This window comes from Rattus norvegicus, chromosome 9 (assembly GCF_036323735.1).
Source record: "Rattus norvegicus strain BN/NHsdMcwi chromosome 9, GRCr8, whole genome shotgun sequence".
In the NCBI taxonomy this organism is placed as follows: Eukaryota; Metazoa; Chordata; class Mammalia; order Rodentia; family Muridae; genus Rattus; species Rattus norvegicus.
This window is the reverse complement of record NC_086027.1, coordinates 120548874-120571910: the sequence shown is the minus strand read 5'-3', so window position 1 is coordinate 120571910 and position 23037 is coordinate 120548874. Positions and strand designations below refer to the sequence as shown.

At 41.5% G+C, this 23037-nt stretch overlaps 1 protein-coding gene across 5 annotated transcripts; it reads left to right on the top strand.

Moving 5' to 3' along the window:
• Window positions 1-2814: 2814 nt before the first annotated feature.
• On the top strand, window positions 2815-21675 carry Adcyap1 (adenylate cyclase activating polypeptide 1). 5 transcript variants are annotated; one of them, XM_008767418.4, is made up of 6 exons: window positions 2815-2985; window positions 15671-15732; window positions 16130-16237; window positions 18287-18418; window positions 18845-18943; window positions 20011-21675. In XM_008767418.4, the coding sequence occupies exons 3-6, from the start codon at window positions 16131-16133 to the stop codon at window positions 20198-20200; spliced, it is 528 nt and encodes a 175-aa protein (XP_008765640.1). In that variant the 5' UTR covers window positions 2815-2985; window positions 15671-15732; window position 16130; the 3' UTR covers window positions 20201-21675. The 5 variants fall into 5 exon arrangements, with proteins under 5 accessions (XP_008765640.1, XP_006245734.1, XP_006245736.1 ...); XM_006245672.5 differs by having other exon boundaries at window positions 2816-2985; window positions 15624-15732; XM_006245674.5 differs by lacking the exon at window positions 2815-2985 and adding an exon at window positions 9903-15278.
• Window positions 21676-23037: the final 1362 nt, after the last annotated feature.

Here is a 23037-nt window from a genome sequence, read left to right as displayed (position 1 = left end):
TTCATAATAGACCCAAATAATATAAAGTACCTCGGTGTGACTTTAACCAAGCAAGTAAAAGATCTGTACAATAAGAACTTCAAGACACTGAGGAAAGAAATTGAAGAAGACCTCAGAAGATGGAAAGATCTCCCATGCTCATGGATTGGCAGGATTAATATAGTAAAAATGGCCATTTTACCAAAAGCAATCTACAGATTCAATGCAATCCCCATCAAAATACCAATCCAATTCTTCAAAGAGTTAGACAGAACAATTTGCAAATTCATCTGGAATAACAAAAAACCCAGGATAGCTAAAGCTATCCTCACCAATAAAAGGACTTCAGGGGGAATCACTATCCCTGAATTCTTATTTACATTTCGAATGTTATTCCCTTTCCAGGTTTCCGGGCAAACATCCCCCTAATCCCTCCCCCTCCCCTTCGTTATGGGTGTTCCCCTCCCCATATTCCCCCCATTGCCGCCCTCCTCCCAACAATCACGTTTACTGGGGGTTCAGTCTTAGCAGGACCAAGGGCTTCCCCTTCCACTTCACCCTTGTCTTTTAACTACATGATGCTTAAAGGAGAAATACTGGCTGATCCTTTAATTTTGCCTTAGCTTCAGATGTAGCAGAGATGTGCTGAATGTTGCAGGGACAGTGATAGAATATAGACCTCAAAGTTCTGGATGCTTTGGGTGAAGTTTTATTGTATTAATATATTTAGATTTTTAAAACATAATTATGTATTCCTTAGCTCAAGAGATGGTCAATTTGTTTCATTGTTTAGGGATGGCCTTACCCGCCCCTCCTTCTCTCTCTCTCTCTCTCTCTCTCTCTCTCTCTCTCTCTCTCTCTCTTCTCAGTATTTGGTTCCTTTAAAAGAGAGTAGCAAGAGTCAGCTTCAACTGTAAAACATACATTGGGAGAGAAGTATCTGAAAGGGGAGATGAATAGTCTTTAGGATGAGGCTGATGTTTTTAGAGGGACATCTTTCACTGAATCCAGAGTTTCTGTATCATAAGGACTCTGAGTGCTTTCATCTGAAAGGTACAGTGGTCTCTTTCTATTCTTTGCATATTACTCTGAGTCATGCAGTTTTTCTAAAGCAATTTTCCACATGTAAGAAAACATCAGCCTTCCTGGGATAGCATTATTTACTAGGTGTCAGTTATGTGAACCTCCTGGGAATGGTCGTCACACACTATTTATTCTTTTGGAGTGTATAAATCACAGACAGCCCTAAACAGATCACTCAGTCTACATCAGTATAGTTGTTTCTTGTTTAACGCATGCGAGAAGGATCATGCGATTATAGACCGTTTAAAAATATTAAGAGTTAACAATTGGCCCAATGCATCTTGTTCTGTTGTCAGTTTATTCAGCATCTTTCTTTGTCTATCATCTTCTTGCTTCTGTTATGTTTATATTCTCTTTTCTTCAAAGTGCTTTCACATATATTTGAAATTTTAAAATTTATTTAACTGTTATGGGTGTTTGCCTTCAGGTACATCTATGAACAACAAATGTACCTGGAGCTCACAGAGGCCAGAAGAGGGCATTAAATTCCCTGGGGCTGGCATTGCAGATGGTTATGAGCCACCATGTGAATGCTGGGAATTGAACTTGGCTTCTCTGGAAGACCAGAGATCTGAAATGCTGAGTCATCTCTCCAGCCCCAATATATTCTAACACGGTTAGTGCAATAACCCTGTGAGATAACACAACCTTAAAAAGTCTGCTTAAGGATGAAATGCGACACAAAATTGAAATTAAGTATGTATGTATAAACCAGATGGTTTGCTGATGACTCTGCTATGATGAGCTTTATGGAAACCATACAGACTGGAGGGTTCTGAGGTTTTTTGGTACCCCTTCAGAATTACTTGCATTTTATTTTTTTAAGGGAAGGGGTGCTATATTGTCTGTGCTAATTTCCTTGGTCAGTTGTAATAAAGTGACTCAGAAAGCCAGAAACTTCTTGTTTCATGTGTACGGAGGCAAGAATTTGGAGTGAAGGTTTTGGGGCCATGCTTGGTTTGTATAGTAGAGGGAGTGATCTTCCCTTGCTTTTTCCAGTTTCTGAGCCCTCAGGTTTTAAAATTTTGTTTATGGTAGCATAATTTCAATCTTCAGGTAGTCTTTCTTGTGCATGTGCTTGTGGAGGACAGAGCTGACATTGGATGTCTTCTTTAATTGTTCTCCACCTTATTGTTTGAGACAGTTTCTTGCTGGTTGAAGTTGGGATTCATTGATTCGGCTACACTGGCCAGCAAATGCCAGTGACTTGCCTGTCTCTACCTACCTAGTTCTGAGATTGCAGGAATGTGCTGCCACACTCAGTTTCTTAAGTGTGTTCTGAAGGACTGAATTTGGTTCCAAGTGTTTGTATGGCAAGCACTTTACTGATTGAATCATCCCCCTAACTGTAATCTTCCTTTGGTATAAGTCTGTGTTGTGGCCAATTTCCCATTTTCATAAGGCTATCAGCTATGGTAAATTAGGGCCTACCCTAGAGACTTCATCTTAATTATATCTGCAAAAACCTTGCTTCTAAGTAAGGCCACATTTTTAAGTATGGGGGTATACAAGCATAGTTTTTTTTTGGTGGGGGGTGAGGAGTACTTAATTCGATTCACAATACTATTCCTTGAAATCTTCGACCCATGGTCTCAAACCCAGCATGTGGCTAAGTTTGTTTGTTAGTCATTATTCAGTTTTGATAGCAAACAGTCCTGAACCCCTGACACAGAAGAATATACTTTATGGTGGTCACAGGGAATCAGAAGCCACTGATCAGAACCTGGATCTCTATGACCCCATAAAACAGGAGAACACAACTGGGTCATAAAACAATGAAGCTATGAGTAAACTGTGAGACTGCTCATCCACCTCTGAGTAATACAAGATAAAGTAGATTTCCAAGATACAGCTCAACTTCATGCAGCATAAATTTGATTCAACACATTCAATTAATCTCATCAATAATGACTTAAACGCAAGGTAATTCAGTCTGTGTATTAGAAATGGTTGATCGCTGTGCTGCCTGATTCTTCCCCTCTGGTTTCTTCTTTAACTGATGTGGCTCAGCTTTATCTCTTAGCAAGCTGGTTTGATTATCTCCTTTTTGCTTTTGATCTGGTTTACATTTAGCCTTCCTACCAGTCAGAGCTCAAAGGGTGGCACTATGGAAGCAAAAGTCAACTATTTTACTTCCATATAAACAAAGGAAATTTTTAAAAATTTTTTCCATCTTTATTAAATTGGGTATTTCTTATTTACATTTCAAATGTTATTCTCTTTCCTGGTTTCCAGGTCAACATCCCCCTAATCCCTCCCTCTCCCCTTCTCTCCCATCCTCCCCCAATTACCGCCCTCCCCCCAACAATCACATTCACTGGGGGTTCAGTCTTGGCAGGACCAAGGGCTTCCCCTTCCACTGCTGCCCTTACTAGGCTATTCATTGCTACCTATGAGGTTGGAGCCCAGGGTCAGTCCATGTATAGTCTTTGGGTAGTGGCTTAGTCCCTGGAAGCTCTGGTTGGTTGGCATTGTTGTTCATATGGGGTCTCAAGCCCCTTCAAGCTCTTCCAGTCCTTTCTCTGATTCCTTCAACGGGGGTCCCGTTCTCAGTTCAGTGGTTTGCTGCTGGCATTCGCCTATGTATTTGCTGTATTCCGGCTGTGTCTCTCAGGAGAGATCTACATCTGGTTCCTGTCAGCCTGTACTTCTTTGCTTCATCCATATTATCTAGTTTGGTGGCTGTATATGTATGGGCCACATGTGGGGCAGGCTCTGAATGAGTGTTTCTTCAGTCTCTGTTCTGAACTTTGCCTCCCTATCCCTTCCTAAGGGTATTCTTGTTCCTCTTTTAAAGAAGGAATGAAGCATCCGCATTTTCGTCATCCTTTTTGAGTTTCATGTGTTCTGTGCATCTTGGGTAATTCGAGCATTTGGGCTAATATCCACTTAACGAAGGAAATTTTAATAAAAGAGAAAGTATACCTTTATTGAACAGGTATCAAGGAAAAGTTGTACATTAGGCATTTATTTAAAAATGAATCTCAAAACAAGAATAAAAGCAAACGAAAAAGAAAGAAGAAAGGAATCTTACAAAAACACTCATTTAAAAACTCAGAAAGGGCTGGAGAGATGGCTCAGTGGTTAAGAGCACTGACTGCTCTTCCAGAGATCCTGAGTTCAAATCCCAGCAACCACATGGTGGCTCACAACCATCTGTAATGGAATCCTCTCTTTGTGTGTTGAAGACAGTGACAGTGTACTCATAAAATAAATAAACAATAAAAAATATGTTTGAAGTTTAAAAAGAAAACAACTCACACACACAAATAAACTCTGTAATAAAAATCAATGTGACTTCATGATCAAACTTCTAAAAATAAAACTCAGAAAAAATGAACAAAGCATAAAAAGAGTATAAATATAATATAGGTTCCCTCATAATTCCCAGCACCAGTAATGGACTTTTTTATTATACATTTCATAGATGCACAGCTATAACTTTTTACAACATAAGTATTATATTGAATACTGGGGTTAATAACCCGCTCTTTTGATTTTTGCATCATTAAGGTTTTTTTCTACAGTATCATTTAATTTCATGGAAATTAATGTTTCTTTGAAGGGCTACACTGAGAATTGAATGAATTCCTTCTTAAAAGATACTTCAGGGTTTTTCCAAATGTTTTGTGTTATAATCAATGGTGCTAGGAATAGGGTCACAGTTAATTTTTGGGCTGGTTAGAAAATTCTTATTTTTCCAGCATAAATCCCCAACAGAAAATTAGTGAGTTTAATATATGCATAATTGGCAACCTGCTCTCTGGTTAGGCTGTACCAACACCTACTCCTCAGAAGTGTTTGGGGGGCATGTTTCTTAGTATGTTTGACAACAGAATATAGTAGAAGAAAATGTAATTTTCCCAGATTAAAAACGCAGTATCTCTGTGCTTGCCTAGGATGTTCAATGGGGTCAATTCCTACAACTGCAAAAAAAGATACCGTCATTTGTATTTGTGTAACCATTGCTTCCTCTAAAGGAATAGATATAAAGCACACTATTATTAAGAAAATAAGCACTATTATGTTTCCAATGAGGAGTAGGTAACTTACACAGCTGCCCATGTGTTTGGAAAAAGGAAAAAAAAAATTCTTGAAGTACTTTTATACATCATCTGGCCAGTCATGCTTCTTGTTTTGAAATTGCTTCCTTATGTTCTTTGCTAACTTCACATTTAATGTGACAGCACTTTATAAATAAATATATTTTCATCTAGCGATCTTGAATTCCTTATATTTTCATGCATGATGCTAATATTTTCTCCAGGTTTGCCTGTGTTTCACTTAAATCTATTTATGGATGTGTTTATTTGTTTAAGAAGTGTTCTGTGTTGCTCAGGCTGGCCTTTAACTTCTGATGTTCATGTGATTCTACTGCTTCCTGCTTCTCAAGTAGTTGGGACTTCAGGGTGTGTTATCTTTCATGTCTTGTGGATTTTCATTTTAATGCAGAAAGTTGATAAATGGTTTTTCATGGGGCTGGAGAGGTGGCTTAGAGGTTAAGAACACAGACTTCTTTTGCATTGGACCTGAGTTCAATTCCCAGGACCAGGTCAATGCCTTTAGCTTCTGTGGGCATCTGAATTCTTGTGTACACACGCAGGTATTAAACAAATCTTAAAATTTAAAATTATGTGTATTTACTTGTATATACAAGTGTACATGCTGTGTTTATACCATGCTACACATATGGAGACCAGAGAGCAATTTGTAAGAGCCAGTTCTCCCTTTTCTTCCCCCTAGGTGGGTCCTGGGGATTGAACTCAGCTCATCAAGTCTGGTAGAAAGTGCCATTTCACTGGCCCAAACAGATAATTTATTCCTCTTAAAATAACTTTTATTTTATATCTACTGACTATCTTTATTCTCGACCCTGCCTTTACAGAAATTTTGGGTGGGATAATATAGTTCAGCAGTAGAAGCACTCCCCTAGTATATGTGAGACCCTGGGTCCTAATTCCAGCACTCTCCAGAATGTCACACAAGTTCTTGCTTTTGTCCTTGGTGCACTTCTGATTGGTTCTTGGAGCCAGGCTAAATTGTTGAGGAGAACTATGAATGACTCCAGCCCCGATCTATGAACTCCTAGGAGTGTCCCATTCCTCTACTCTTAACAAGAGGCAAAAAATTTTCCCTACTCGTTTCTATAATCTTTCTCCCATCAAAATATGTAAAGACATAAAGCATAGCTGCTCAGTTGATCAGTTTTGAGAGATGTGGCAAAGGGCCTTTGTTTTCTTAAAAAAAAAAAAAGTGGGCTTGTCTAGAGTCTTGCATTTCCAGAAACTAAGAGATTATTAAAATTTGTAAGATGGGCTGAAGAAACAATTTAATGTTTGAGAGCATTTGTTAGTCTTGCAAAGAAACCAGCTTCTTAGCACTCATATCAGGCAGTCACAACTGTGCTGTAGCTCCGGGGACTCTAATGTCCTTCTGTGGTCTCCATGAGAGTGCATGCACATGCTCATGCGCGCGCGCGCACACACACACAGAGAGAGAGAGAGAGAGAGAGAGAGAGAGAGAGAGAGAGAGAGAGAGAGAGAGAAAGAGAGAGAGAGAGAAAAGCAAGCAAACAAACAAACAGACAAAAACTGGGATAGGGCAGAGCAAAGTCAGAAGGATCCAAAGCCTGTTAAGTGTGGTGAAATGCGCCTGTATTCCCAGCATTTTAGAAGATAAAGGCAGGAGAATCACAACTCAAGGTTGGTCATCCTTCAGTACCTAAGAAGTTTAAGGCTTGCCTGGGCTACATGTCCTATCTTAAGGAAGGTTCCTAGGAAGCAGAGGTGGGCAGATCTCTGAGTTCAAACCTAGGTTGGTTTACATAGAGAGTTCTAAGTCAGCCAGAGCCACCCAGTGAGACCGCGTGCAATATACAAACGAACAAACACAAGGATCCAAAGTCTCATAGAAATACATTGGGGTTGGCTTGAGGGTCTTTTTCTTTCCAAAAAATCTCATTTCTAGTAAAAAAAAAATCAAGTTTCTGTAAGGAAGAATTCATCCAAATGTAGTGGTGGTACATACAAAACTGCAGCGCTTGGGGAGATAGAGGCATGAGGGTCTCTGTGAATTGGAGGCCAGTATAGTCTACATAGTGAGTTCCATGTAAGTTAGAATTACATAGTAAGACCCTGCCTCAAAACCAATAAGATCCTAAAGCAAAATTAGAACAAAACGATGAGTACAATAAACACTAGGACTCTGAGAGCTTCATCTGAATACTTAACCTTTTCTTACACACCTGATAAGTAGAGTTCAGGCTGCCCTGCAGGAACTATCACTGTGTAGTTGTAGGATTTTAAGGCTTAGCAAGCAACAGTCAAAACTTCTTTTCAATTCATGGCTGAAAATATGGCTAATGACCCTCCAGGTAGCAGGGATAACATCTGTTTATTTGCTTTGGCCAATATATGGCTATGAGTAAGAGATTCCAAACTGAAAGATGAAAGCTAAGGTGTCTGGGGTTTGTTAACAGCACCTACATGTTTAGCCTCTGTGAGGAGACAATGTCCACAGCAATAATCCTTATAAAGACGTGAATGCTAGACTTCAGACCCAGGACCTTGCTCCAGGCGGCCACTCCAATGAACAATAAGTCTGCTAGTGAGAGTCTTCCCTTTCCCTCGAAGTACTCAGGAATCCCCTCCCAAACATAATTTAAACATATTTTAGTCAAATTTGCCAATCTTTTCTTATTGGTAATTATTTTTCAATTACCAGCCTTAAATTTTATGCTTCTAAAATTATTTACATATGCTTCTAACATTTTTTTTGTGATTTTTTCTCATACATTTTTATCCTTAACCTATTTGGATGTATTATTAAAAAGATAAAATTTTAACCTAATATAGCCAGTTGGCTCAGTCTACTTAGATACTAGAACTTATTTATTTATATCTATATGTTTGATTTGCTTACCCCTAAGACCTATTATTTCACTTGCATCATACGTTTTTAAATTCTATAACCTTATCACACCTAAAAATACATTCAATTATATGACGATTTAATAAGATTTGACACAATGGATATTAAATAAATTTAAATAAATTTAATGTGAGTGAAAATGATACATATCAACTCCATTTATCTTCAAATACCAGGGAAAAAGCCAGAGCTTGTCAGCATTGGTGCCTCACACTTCTTATCCCAGCACCAGGAGGGCACATGATTGAGGCCAACTGAGTCTTCCAGGCCATCCTGGGCTACCTACCAAGATCCTGTTACAGAAAACTCAGTTCAACTAGCCAAACAAACAACAACGACAAACTTCCCAAGAAAGATTTGTTCATGTTAAAGCCTGAAAATTGGTGTTTTGTTAAATAGTCATGCTTGTTGAAAAGTCATGCTCTGGTTCTTCTATACTCATTAAACAACCGCAGGGAGGCTAGATGATAGGAGAAAAGCACACTGACTTGGGAAAGCATCTGAGTTTGAAACTGGACCTTGACATTTGTTAGTTGTGAGCTACTGGCATAATGATTAACACTTAAGAATCAAGTTCAGCCACCGGTAAAGGTATAGAATTAATATCATGCTTGTCTCCCAGGTCAATGAAAATGATTAGATGAGAAAAACATGTTTACCAGCTCAGAGACTTTCACCAGTAGCAGAGGGACTGAGAAACAAGTCAGGTTTCCTTCAGTTCTGGTTTATGGTCCACAGTAGTATCATTTCTATACATATCATCTCATTTGACTCATAGAAATCTTGAGTCACTGATGATCATATGGCTTCTGTGGCATTCAATTATATGATGATTTAATAAGATATGATACAATGGATATTAAATAAATTTAAACAACATTGATTTCTTTTTATTAAGCACATCACTAAAACATTTGCTGCATTCTTAATGAAAATAATTTTCAATCATGGCAGCAATATTTTTAAGCATCTTAATATTTAGCCTTTAGTGTATAAAAATAGGAATATATGGTACACTATTAGTGCCTGGTCTATAACACAAAATTCCCCAGTATGTGATGTTTGTAGTTTAACTTAGCCATTTTTATACATGACTTTTAATTGGAAAATTAATAAGGAGTAGACTTTTTTCTTAAGTCACAGACCAAAGCTGATGTTAAACTATTAGTTTATATTTACAATAACTCTAGAAGAAATAAATGTGTAAGTCAGTATAATATGCAATTAACATCAAAACTCTGGAGTTTCTTGGCCTTGAGTTTGAAACTGGGGAAGTTCACTAGCCTCTTTCAGTTCCAGTCTCTCATGTGTGAAGTGTAAGTAGCACTAATATCCATAAAGAAAACTATCATGAGGGGAAATAATATTAGTCAAGCATTTAGCATGGCAAGTATTCACTAAATTATTGCTGTTACTAATGGGGAATGACAACATTAGACAGCCATTTGGAAGGAAGGATTTAAAATGATTTAAAGAAATAATAAAATATCGAAGAATAAACTCATGACAAATATGCTTTAATCTAAGCAGACAAGTGGTAGGCTTTTTAAAAATGCAAATATGTTAGGTAGAAAGAAAATATAATTTGAAAAGTATTTGCTTGGTTTGGAGTAGCTCAGTGTTAGAGCACTTGCTTAGCACACATACATGATTTTGATCCTCATCATTAACAAAAGTATTTACAGACATATTACTATACAGTGTTAGCAGTAAGGAAAATGAAAAGCACATTTAAAAACTAAACTGTTGACCTGGAGTGATGGCTCAGAGGTTAAGAGCACTGATTGCTCTTCCAGAAGTTCTGAGTTCAACTCCCAGCAACCACATGGTGGTTCACAACCATCTGTAATGGTATCCAATGCCCTTTTCCGGTGTGTCTGAAGATGGCTACAGTGTACTCACATACACAAAATATATAAGTAAATCTTAAAAGAACTAAACTTTTTGTTGTTGTTTGTTTTTTTGAGACAGAGTTTCTCTATGTAGCCTTGGCTGTCCTAGAACTCACTCTGTAGACCAGACTGTCCTGGAACTCAGAGGTCCACTTATCTCTACCCTCTGCTTCTCAAGTGCTGGGATTGAAGGCATGTGCCACTACCACCTGGCTACAAACTAAATCTCATTACAAATATTCATTGACAAATAATACTGAATCTGAGCTCAGAGTGTAGAGGTTTGGGATGCTAAAAAGCCATAGAGCAATATCCTCTTTTGATTTGTACACAAAAACTTTGTACATAGACCTGTCTTTAATGTTTTCATAAACTGTTGGTGAAACTCATTTACGATATTTAGTTTTCTGGATATTAGTCAAGCTTTTACTCCTATAGTTAAGCCTTATGTGAACAGAGTATGCAGCTGAAGTTAAGAGGACTTTCTTCTTGATTTTAAAGGGCAGATTTTAAAAATCTCTGGAGAATTGACAGGAACCATAGTGAAGTCTGGGTTACAGTTTTTGGTGCCCAGTAGATTTGTGCTCAAGCTAATTCATTCTTAGGAGAAATGTATACGGAACTATTGAAATTACCTAGTTCCACAATACAAAGAATACTTCCTGGGTTTTACTCTTGTGTTATCTATTTTGTGTCTTAAAAATTGGCAATTTTTCTTTAGCCACGTGAGTATGCAATTCTTTTCTTGGATTAGAGAGAGATGCTTTCTTTGCTCATGTGGTTTGGAAAGGCTTCCTCTCATGGTTGTTTTCAGAGTGGGAGGCATTCCATTCTGAAGGTCAGAGAAGTCATGACACATAATGGGTAAGCTCATCATCTCCTTACTTCACAGTGATTTCAGAAGAGCATGATGCAGGCAGCAAAGTAAGCCTTGGTCATGATGTTCTGTGGCAGAACATTTGGGTTTCCCTACAGGTGGAATCAGTATGAAGTGAGTCATTAGTCATCACATTTTCTGGAAAAGTCAGAAGAGAAAAAGTTTAGTGAAATTGAATACAGGCTTATAATTCACTTCTGTCATGCACAAGGGAGGATGATGTTCTGCATTAAGTTTGTTCACCCAAAAGGCTCACAATAGCATTGTTCTTATGCTAAGTGCCAACTAGAAAAGAATAGAAAGAGAACACACGGGTTTTGAAGTCTTTATTGGATATTATTTATGTTAGGAATGTGTAAAGATGCATTGTGCAAACACATCCTTTTTATATGATGGAGAAGGGCATAAAGACAGTGGTGGTAACAGGCAATGTGGAGAGCTAAAAGTAGTTAAGGAATGGGAAAAGGACATGGAAATGAGTACTCTGAAAGACCGGGTCAGGAGGGAAGTATTGGAAATCACCTTAGCTGAGGAACGGAGTCCCTGCATAAAGGCAGAAGAGACTTTAATTCACCACAGGTTTTCTGGATCAAGATTCCCATTCCCCAGGTGGAGATGATCCCAAAGAGCAGGAATCTGACTGACAGACAAGCCCCTGCAAATGCTATTGTGTTTATTAATGGGAAACCCCTTGCAAATTCAAACTCTGACTAGAAGTCATGTTTCAAAAGACCAAAACCTGTCTCAATACAAAAATCTACTTCTTTGATGGCTAAAAAGTTCTTTGAATTGAGTGATTGATTCAGTGTTCAAGGCTCCCACATCAGAAATGCAGACGTGTCAGAAGAAACATTTCAGGGATGTGTTAATTTGATTTTTAGCTTGTTCGATGTTTTGGATCAAAACTTGTTTTCAGATCTGATGGACTAACAGGGCAAACAGGAGCTAACATATTGGGAATTTGAAATTAAGGACTTTTCCATATTTCCAATCAACATTTCTAAAGAGTGTTTTTCAGGGTAGGTCAGTTGAGTCTTAGCCTTGGATACCTTTTAGTTGTTGCCTGTTGGAGGACAGTGATGACAGCTTGCATTCCAAGATGTCATGGCTACTCATATTTTCTATGATAATATGATTCTAGCTAATAAAACATTTCTGGATTTCATAGTCTGGAGAAAAATTGCCAGCTTGGAAAGTCTACCAAACCATGAGGATGAGGAGAAAGGAGTATAGTTGTCGGATAGAAGGCTTTCGATTCCTCTGTGCTATCTAAATAGAAAGTCTGGCCCCTTCCCCCTTCTGCAACAATGTATAGGAAACTTGGAAATTTCTCATTTATTTACTGAGTCACTTTTAGGAGTACATAAAAATTCACTTAGGGGTAGAAATTGTGTTTTAAAAAAATCACAAAGCTTTTCCCTTCACATTCTCCTCTTCTTCCCTTCTCCCTAGTCTTCCCAGGGACAGATGTTTAGTTGATTGACCCTTGTATCTGTGCCCAGGCTCCTTCCTGTGTCTTAGTGCAAGTTGCCACATGCATTCCTAAATTAAAAAAGTATGTGACTGGCTTTGGTCTCCTATCCAGCCTTTCCTGGCATGCCAGTTGCTGTGGATAGTATTGGGTAGGAAGGCTCTCTTGCTTTTTTTTTTTTTTTTAGCTGATGGTTGCTTACTGCATTTAGATTCAAAACTCCAAACTCAAAAAATTCCTAGACACAGCAGTTTTAAGGTTGCACTGGAGCATCACTGAGCTTAGTGGCAAATACTCTTGTAAGGAATAGTTAGGAAGCCAGCTTTGGTTTTCAAAGACATAGCCCTCCATTCAAAGCAGAAAGGGCTCAGTGGATGGCTTTGACCAAGTGGGATGCATTCCAAACTCACACAGCTCCCAAAACCTTAGCTAACATTAGGTTTCTAATTTTTCTCTTCCACAACCTTCCTCAATTCTCATCGACCAAGGGTTCAGGCTTCTTTCCATTCCTTCCCAATATTTTTGATTAGAGGCTCAGGCCAAAACTCTCAATAGGAATGCTTCCCTGATCTCCAGAGGCAAAACTTGCCTAATTAAAGATGGTCATTGGCCATGAAAATATCTGTGAAATGAGTCTATGGGATTGAGAATTTTAGCCCTCTGGGTAGGGCTAAGTTGGCTTCAGAAGGTGCCCAGAAAGACAAGGTCTCTGGATTTTAGTCACCAAGAACCTCAAATTCTCTACTGAGTTTTTCAGTCTACTGAATGGGATTGACTTCAAGTTGTATGATTTTGGGATGTTGGACCTGAGTAACCTCTGAGGGTACCCAGGCCCAGGCAAATCCCCCACCCTCCACCCCCCGCTGTTGAGCTGGAAGCAGGCTAGTGCTCTTGAAGACTTGTTTATTTTTCTTGCCTGTGGGTTCTGCTTTTAATGGATCTTGAAGTCAACAAAACTCCCCACACGGTGGCTCTCTTGACTAAAGTTGGGCATTGAATGGTGAATTTTAAATGAGTAGTCCTGGAGATTTAAAAATATTTTTCCAGATTGAACTCATTTCAGAATTCAAGTGGGAGGCAAAAGTGAGAATTTTAATGGAGTTCACCTTTGACTGGAAGGGAGGCAGAAGTCAGGAAAGCCACTGTAGGCAATAGTTCTGGGCAAGTTTGTTATGAAAAGCAGTTCTGCTGGATTATCTTTCCTGTTCACTACAGGCTCTTTGGGAGGACCAGGGAAGGTGGCCACTGAGCATGTAGTTCAGGAACATAGACACCCCAGCCTAAAATATCAGACAGCTATAACACAAAGAGAAACACCTCCTGTGTAGAAGTAGTTTGTTGATAGTACTCAATCTAAAGCTAGGAGGAAATTAAGAGAAGAAAGGTAGCTTTGGATCATTCAAAGTCAGGAAATAAGGAAGAATTTCGATTCTTGGAGAAAGTATTAAACCTCAGATAAAGGTGGAAATAGCATTAAAAGTGAGAAATACTGTGCCCTGGAAAAAGTACTCCAAAATAACAGCTTATTTAAACATTTATTTAAACCCAAATCACAGTATAGGAAGCACTTCCACTTAATTGTAATTTCCTGTATTTTTTGTGTGTATAAGATTCAAATAGTGAAAATGTATACTAACAGCTATTGATGCTTCTATTTCTCCTTGAAAAGAAGGGCTCTCAAGATCTCTTAATGAACCAGAAATTTGTGAATCTTCTGGAATTACTCAGGTGCTTAGAAGTTTCTCAGTGGATGTGATCTTTCCTTATTGCTTTCTTCTTCTCATTTTATTTTTAGTTAAAAATATTAACTAGCCCCAGGGAAGTGTTCCTGGTAGCAACCTTCACCAAGAAAACTTGTGCTGGGAATCCTCCTGCATTCCCAGTCTGTATTTCCCCAAACAAAATTCAATATGTAAGAGAAATTTAAGAGACACACGTCTCACCCTTGCAATCTTAAAATTTCAATTCCTGCAGAAAACATAGTGCCATGGTTTCAATTTTTAAAATCAGTAAGAGCCACAGAGTGTGAAAATGTGCAGATAAGGAAGGTAGAGATCTAAATACCAGGACTAAGAAGAAAACGCTCTGCACTGAGGCAGGGATTAAGAAGGTTCTGAGCACTGGAACATCCGTGGACACAGAACGCAAGGGAAGATGAATATGAACAGTAAGAGCACCACTGCCAAACCTTCAGATTTAGAGGTGAAAATTAAACCAGTGGCAATTTTCAACGTTTATAGCATCTGCGCCCAAACAGTTCAGCACCAAGAGCCTGGACAGCACCACAGGTTCTGCTCCTAGTCTCATCCATCAATCTACTCAGAAGACAGACTGTCAACACAGCCCAGACTCATTAGATATTTACTGAAAATCCTCTGAGACTTTACTTTAAAACACGAAACGACTTCCACATTTAGTTGCCTATCCGGAAAAACATACGCAAGGAATTACGAGATCTAAATAAAAATTATTAATAGGAGAGCTTGATGGTGCTTAATTCTAGAGACCAGAGTTGTCATTGGTGGGGGGTTGAGTAAAATGTAAAAAGAAGCAGGAACACAGTAAAAACACGACTTCACCATCCTCTAAATTCTAGGAGTTCTTTACTTGTCTTTGTGAAATGAATGAAATCGAAAACCATCAAAATAATTGGACTTCTTAAAAATTGGATTGTGTGAGTGAAAGGTGTTTATCAGAAGCTGATGACTCCGGATCTTATCATCCTGGAGGACAGCACAGAATAGTTAATATGTTCCTTGAGGGACTAGGATGCTGACGTCTTTTACTGATACCGGATCATTACGTGACTGGGAAAAAAGGAAGTCATATCATGAATAAAAATCGGAGTGCAACAGTGCAACCAAAATATTCTGTACTTGAAGGCAATTGCAGATAGATGTTGACAAAGAGGTGTCTCCTGAAACCACATTCGGACAGCTTTTTTTGTTAACTGCATATATAAATACGAGCAGAAGGCCAGTCACCTCTGTCAGCAGCAGCAGAAGCAGCATCTTCAGACTCAGCCTGAGACCTCGGAGCAGAGAAGGTGCCTCCGACTCCCGACTCCCGACTCCCGACTTGCAAGCTACCAGATCGTCTCCCCCAGAGGCCGGCAGCTCCGGCCTTCTCCCTTCCCACCCTCCCTTTCTTCCTTGACTTTCCCTCTTTTCTTACCCATTAGCTTTTTCTCCCGGTGGACTTAAAGTCCACTCTGCTCCCCCTCCCTTTGGCTGCTCGCCCACTCTGTCTTCTACATCTCTCTCCTCGCCCACTTCCTTCGGTGTCACGCTCCCTCCTAGTTTTGTGCGTCTACAAAGTTTTGAGCGGAATTTTAGCTTCGGCAAACAAGTCCCCCCAGCTCCTCCAGCTAATTCCCGCGACTTCTCTCCAGACACCAGCTCCAGACAGTGACTGATGCCTCTCTGGTTGTGATTCCAGCGCAGAAACTCGAAGGAGCCCTTTGCCCGCCGTCCTATTTAGTCAACTCTTTCCTAGCCGCGGTAAGAGTCTAATAGTAAGGGGAGTGTGTGTGTGTGTGTGTGTGTGTGTGTGTGTGTGTGTGTGTGTTGAGATTTTTAGTATACTAACCAATTGATTTACTACAGGCTTCCTCCCTGTGCTGTCAGCAGCATCAGTGTATGAGTTAGCCTTCTTTAGTTCAAGGTCTGGTTAGTTGTTGGGTGCTGGGCAAACACATAGCTATTTTTTTCCCCCTGAACTATACCAAGAGAAAAGTGGCTGGACGCCCCGGAGTGGCTAAGTGGTGTTTAACACAGCGAGCCACAGTTTCACTGGCTCCCCAGCTCCCAGGAGTTTCTTGGGGTTAGAAGGTGGAAAGCCAGGAGCAATCTCACTCACTTCTCACTCACTGCGTGCCCTCTTTCCTTTCCTGCGCAGAATGACCATGTGTAGCGGAGCAAGGTTGGCCCTGTTGGTCTACGGGATAATAATGCATAACAGCGTCTCCTGTTCACCTGCCGCCGGACTCAGCTTCCCTGGGATCAGGTAGGTGCTACCTTAATATAAGTTAGATCTTTCCTTCCCCAGACACCCCCTTTGGTCGCCTCCTTGCAGATCTGCTAAGCATCGCTTCCTGGGCGCCCAGGCATTTCTACAGCCTTTGGTTACGTGGACCCCTTTGGGTCCCTAGCTCAGAGAAGCTCTAGTAAAGCCAGACTCCCTCGTTACTCACCAGTGGAGCCCAGCGACTCGGGTAAACGGAGCGAGTTTCCTATCCTTGTAGAAATATCCCCTCGGCTAACTTGTAGAAAACAAGGTAACAGGATGCGCCCCCCTCCCCGCTTAGCTTCTTTTACCTATTCTTTGAATAAGTTGGAAAACTTCAGTTCCCAGATCAAAGACCAGGGGGGCTGAGAGTGAAGCTCTCCCCACTTTGCTTTGTTACTGCCTAGTCTGGACTATTGGGGCGGGGTCTCTAGCTCCTCCGCCCTTCCTGTTGTCTCATTCGAATTCTCTCCCAGTCAAAGAGCTCTCTTTTAAATGTACCCTGTTTCAACTGGAATTTGAGCCCTAAAACACCTTGGGGTGGGGGTATTGGTCAGACTTGAGAGACAGAATAACACAAGGAGACAGCAGAGGAGGGGAAGAAACGGATGCGAAGGAGGGAGAGAATGCCAGCAGGCAGGAGGGGTTGGGAGGACAGCCTAGCTCACTCGAGGATGCAGAAAACCTGGCTTTTGTCTTGGTTTCTGATTCTAATCGTGAGACGCTGCCTAGGTTCTCTTTCGCAGCTCCAGAACCCCTCACCCGTATGCGGGACAGTGGAAATGCGTGGGGCCGCGTAGCGTGGGTGCGGGGTGGCACTCAGGGAAGCCAGGATTGCGCTGCTTTGAGCTGACTCTTGGAGCCCCGCCCAAGAATCTCTGCCTTAGGGGGTATCTGACCATTGGTGTTTTGGCAGACAGAAATCCTAGATTCTGTAACTGGATTCAAGCATGTGGGCGCAGGTCAGAGCAGGGGTGGCAAGAAAGTCTGCCACCTGGGCTGGGGGCATCCCCGCGGCGGCTGGTTCTGCTGGTGCAGAGGAGCTCATCTGGCCTCTCCTGGGAGGGCGGAAAGACAAGCAAGGGGCCGGCCCAAGAACAACTGAACCCTGGCTAGAGACTGTTATTTGTCCCGGTTGCATTCCGAGTACTCCTGGAGCCCAAAGCCACCCGACTTTGCATTTTCGTCCTCTTCTGCCGGTCCTTTGTCCCGCAGAGAGGCGATTTGTGAGGAAACTGTGAGGTCGTTGGACACCCACGGAATGCCAGTCCAAGTCGACCCCTTTCCTTGCACTCTGGGGTTGAGACGGTATCCAGCCTCCCCGCCATTGCTAACAGATAGCAGGAACTCTTTGTTTAATGGACTCAAAAGCTCTTCTTTCACCTCCAGCTATTCTCAAAGTTCCGTGTGCCTAGCACTTTTCCTGGGTGATAGGCTCTGGAGCGCTCTGCCACACCACAGAATGAGCCAAACTAGCTAAGTTTAGGGGCATCTATTATTCATGTTCCTAGCAGATCCTCTCTAGCCCAAAATAGATGCTGGAGGTTCTCCGTGACCTAAATCTGCGCGGGGAAGGGCTCCCCTGGGCTCCGCAGCTCGGATGGGGGTGGCTGCTGCTGGAATCGTCCTCCCGCATCCTACCTATCCACCTATCCCTTCCATTCTGCCCTGGGTCTCCCAGGCTCAACTCATATCATTTCTTAGGATCTTTGTCCTGCGAGCTAAATGTTACTTAGGGAAGCTTGGGGAGTCAGGTGGGGAGAGAGCAGGTGTTTTCCTTAGCGGGTTGTTGGGGTCTACACGGTTGTCCAGAGGCCCTGGAGGAGATTGTTGTTTCTCCTGAGGAGATGGGAGCGAATTTCCTTGTGGTCCTTGCAGTAGGAACTGCTGCGGGTGTAGTTCCCTTACCTTGTCCCTGGCACCGTTCTGGAAGAAAGGACAATTCTCCGTGGGACACCATAACGAAGAAGGAAAATCAGTGGTACCTTCTTGGGACTTGGCAGAACTGGGAAGTGACTTTTAATAACCCTCCTTTTGGCTATCCCGCAGACCAGAAGAAGAGGCTTACGATCAGGACGGAAACCCGCTGCAAGACTTCTACGACTGGGACCCTCCGGGCGCAGGGAGCCCCGCCTCCGCGCTGCGTGACGCCTACGCCCTTTACTACCCAGCCGACAGGAGGTACAACCAGCCCGGCTTTCGCCTGTGGCTTGGGCCTAACCTGACAGATGGGACCCGGTAGGGGCTCTAAAAGTAATGCCCTTTCTACTAAAAGAAGGGTCCTCGAGCGAGCCTCCCTTCCCACGAGAGCCACAGAAAATTAGCAGACAGATCCCTGTGGAGCCCAGGCCGCACCTCGGAGTGAAAACTCTGAGGCCAGAGGGGTGTCAGTGAGTGTGTGACTGTAGATGGGGAGCTTTCGTGCCACCTAAATCCCATCTTAGATTCACCCCTGGGGAACTTCCCCAAGTTACTCCCAGGTCCCGTTTCACAAGCGCTTGTTGGGTTATTCTCCTGAAAAGCCCAGCAGTGGGAGCCTTGACTGTCATTTGAAAGGCCGAGGCAGTGAGTGAGTGACCCACGTCGCATTCTTTGTTTCCCCATTAGAGATGTCGCCCACGAAATCCTTAACGAAGCCTACCGCAAAGTCTTGGACCAGCTGTCCGCCAGGAAGTACCTGCAGTCCATGGTGGCCAGGGGCATGGGGTAAGAGTTTGTGAAAGAGTTAACCTTCGAGTGCTGCACACGCCATAGCGGGTGCCGGTGTCGAAGGCGCAAGGGGAGGGCGGGGCAGCTTTTACGTTTTTTTGCGCGCCCCTGCGCCTGAGGGTGTGTCTGCGTCCTGGCAACGAGGTGGATACCAGGAGCCTTGGGCGGAGTTCTAAAAACTGGGCGTTTAAATTTGTCCTGAGAGCCAGAGAGGTGAAAGAGAAAGAGGGCAGGAAAATTGGGGTGTTGGACCCTTGTTGAATGAGAACTAAGTCAAATCAGATAACCTCCTTTCCAGGTTCGTGGGAGAGTTTGCCATAATTGAGGGAAGGAGCACTAGGTTTACCTAAAAGGCAAACCGAAGGAACGAAGTCCCCAAATTTGTATACTTAAAGAAACATTTTTATTTTATTTTATTCTATTTTTTGCTTACTCCAGACAAGCCCAGAGCTAAGGTCTTGCGTGAAGCCTGTGTCAGCAGAAGGCAACATTTTAATAAAGCCCAAGGGGAAGCTGATTACATTTTAACCATGAATAATTCATGCGTTGAAATATATTGTCTACAGTCTGTCGTCTTATATCACTATCGCGTTTTTCAACTTAACACGCGCAGAGAGAGGCGGTCCCATGTTTGCCTAGATCTGCAGAATCTATGACCTGGTAGGAGCCCACAGGCTTTTAGGGACCTTTGTATGTCGGGTGGTGCAAAGGCACAAGTCCGGACAATTTAGCTAGAGTCATGGATAGTGTAATTTTGAGAAGCAATGTTTGGAGAAAAACTTGAAGAGCGCGGATTCTACGGACGCCACGGGGAGCTTCAGAAAGATCTAGAAAAATCTGAAAGATCTAGTGCCAGGAAACTGAGTGGGAAAGAGGGACTCAGGGATCTCCGTCATAATATTCCTGCCAGCTGGTGTGGGGCCAAGGAGGGCTGTCGGGGGGGATGCTAGGAATCCTGCCCTCTCCCTGCGGGCTCTCGCGTGGGGGTGGGGCCCACTTGTTTTCCTTCACCAATTCAATGTGTCTCCCGCCCCGCCCCCTCTCTCCGCCCCTTCTCCTTGCAGCGAGAACCTCGCCGCCGCCGCGGTGGACGACCGGGCACCCCTTACCAAACGCCACTCGGACGGCATCTTCACAGACAGCTATAGCCGCTACCGAAAACAAATGGCTGTCAAGAAATACTTGGCGGCCGTGCTAGGGAAAAGGTATAAACAGAGGGTTAAAAACAAAGGACGCCGAATAGCGTACTTGTAGCGATGAGTTGCCAGCTACCGTGTGTATAAAATGAAAAGTCGTTTTCCAAATTGACTGACCAGTCATCACTCATGTGTTCTTTCCAAACATGTATTTATGTATCAAGTAAAGCCATTAAATGACTATTTTGATAATAATATTGTTTTTCTTTTTACGAAGCACTAGAGAATGCACAGATATACTTTGTGGACCAATTATTGATATATATTATAAGTATATATTAAGAATATATATAGGTATAGCAGAGAGCAATTCATAAGCGTGCACAAAGATTGAAAATTCGCCTGAGCTGTTTATGTTTTTATATAAAATGAATAGAGAAAATAGACAACCATTGTTTTGAATATTACTCCTATTTTTGTAAACTGGAATTAAAGGATAGTATTTTTATCCACAACCGGCTTGAAGATACCAATAATGGCCATTTGTACAAAAAAAAATGATGCCCTGCTCCAGGAGAATTCTGAGGTAATGACTTGGGAAATTGCTGAAGGGCTTTCTTTCCTTGTGAGTCTCTGGGGCAGGCTGCTTGAACCCCAGCCTAACTAACTCAAGTGGGCATTGTCCCACTGGTTGCGGGACAATTCCAACACTTTCATTTTCTTTGACTATACTTTTATGTGTATCTGTCTCTCCTCAGAGTCCCAGCCCATAAGGAAATTCTAATTACTGAACAGCTCGATCCAAATTGTGCTTCTCCCCAAAATTCATGTCATTTCCTTGGAGAAGAGTCGAGGAACTGTACAGAAGAGACCAGCTTGGAGAGAAAGCGCTCTTTTTTGTACTTCCTGATTCTTCAGGGAACTGACTATCCTAAAGCTAGGGCAATTGGAACAAAGTGAAAGATAAAGAGAGGACTGGAAGGGGCAGAGCATGGGGTGTGGAGGAGGACCCTGTAGAGGGACTGATTTGAGAGTTGCCTCAGGTCTGAGAATCTGGGGGCAAGTCTAGTCCCTCTGCAGGTTCCACTGCCTGACAGATCAGGTGCTGGTGTTGGAATGAATGAATGCAAAGTACAATGTGTTTTTCTCCAGTGCTGTCCATGCTTTTCATGTCGTGAAATGACCAGGATCCTCCCCTTTGAACACTGCTCTGCAGAAGCCACCCCTATTCTTTGTGGTTTTTCTGGAGAACCTCCTTCCTACCCTTGCCCTCCTGCACTGTTTAAGAATCTCGTATGCCATTTTCCACTCACTTATCTTAAATTTGTGAATGCTAGTTATTTTTTGTTGTTGTTTGATGCAAGCAGTTACTGTGAAGTTTAGGAACCCCTGTTTAGCTACCACAGAGTGAGTATGCACTAAATATGAACCTTTTGTTTCTTGTTTATTGAGTTTGTAGGTAAAATGTATTTTTCTATATTATGGCTTATTGCTTAGTAAAATTTATTTCATAAAACCAATCTTTGTCATATTAGAATGTGTAGTGTTCCAATGCTGCTCAGTCTGACTAACTGATAAATCATTTAAACCCCATCTTGACATGTATGAGTACTATCTTATATTTGTGGTGGAAGGAGGTCCCACACCCCACCCTTGTATCCTGTCTTGGCTAAAAAAAAGCATGTCTGTTTCTTGTCAATTTCTTGAACATATATGGAGTAATCTTTATAAACAAAAGAACCGTCACCCACCAACCAGATCAAGCAGCAACAATTCAACCAGCCTCCCAAATTTTAGGCACAATTTTTAAAAAAAAAAACAAAAACAAAAACAAAAAAAAAACAACAAAAAACAAAACAAAAAAAAACAAGAAAAAAAACCATTAGTTTGTAAAGTTTAAGGAACTCTTCCTTTTTCCTGTACAGATTTGATTAGTATGAAGTCAGGCATCTAAGAGAAAAAAACTGTATTTGCATTCCCAGGCGGGTGGATGGATGCTGCCCCAGATCACATTGCAAACAGAGAAAGTAAGCAGGCATTCGATTTCAGCCTGTGTCCAGCTACAGGATCAATTTTTAATCCTGCAGTCTCCTCAGGCAATGTGACCTGGGATGCAGTTTGCAGCTTTAGTGCCTTTCTTTGCCTTTTAAATCGCCACGAATCACAGATGGCTATTTAGTGGCCCTACAATGCTGCAACACATCGGCTTGCGTTTTAGTCTTAATTATTTGTTTCTTGGATAATTGTTTGTGTCAGCTGTTAGTGGTGAAACAGGGCTCTAGTGAATCTTTTATTTATGAAGTCTAACTTAGTGTTCACGTGGCTAGTGGCAAGCATTTTACAGTGATCACCCAATTTAATCTTTTGTATACTTTTTAGAAATGCCAAGAGCCTTACTAAACTGGAGCAGATTTATGATATAGTGATGATATAGGTAGATGTTAGTCTTGAAGCTCTTATTTTGTGTGCAACTGATTATACAAACATATTAACCAAGCATTATTACACACATAATATCTATAACTAGGACTTTGATAACTGTTATATAAAGTGTGTAAAATTTGTATGAATAAATTTTTGTAAACAATCCACCTTGGTCTAATGTTTGGAGAAAAAAACACATTCAGGAAATAATCATTTTAAAATCTTTTAAAGTATTATATTTCATTAACAACCATAAGATTTTTTTCATGTCTGGAATATATATCAACCTAATTATTCATGCACATCATAACTGTACTCTTAACATCTGCTTGATGGGGTACTGGACTCAACTAAAAGCTTAAAACAGCTGCTCAGATGGAGAAGAGTAAGAAGACACTAAACTCATAAATAGACAAGAACGTTAGAACATTTGTAACCTACACAGTGAGATCAGGATCTGTCTGCTGGTGTGTACATACATGGCTTAGTATTTAGAAAGTTACCAGGCAATGGTGGCACATCATATTGCAG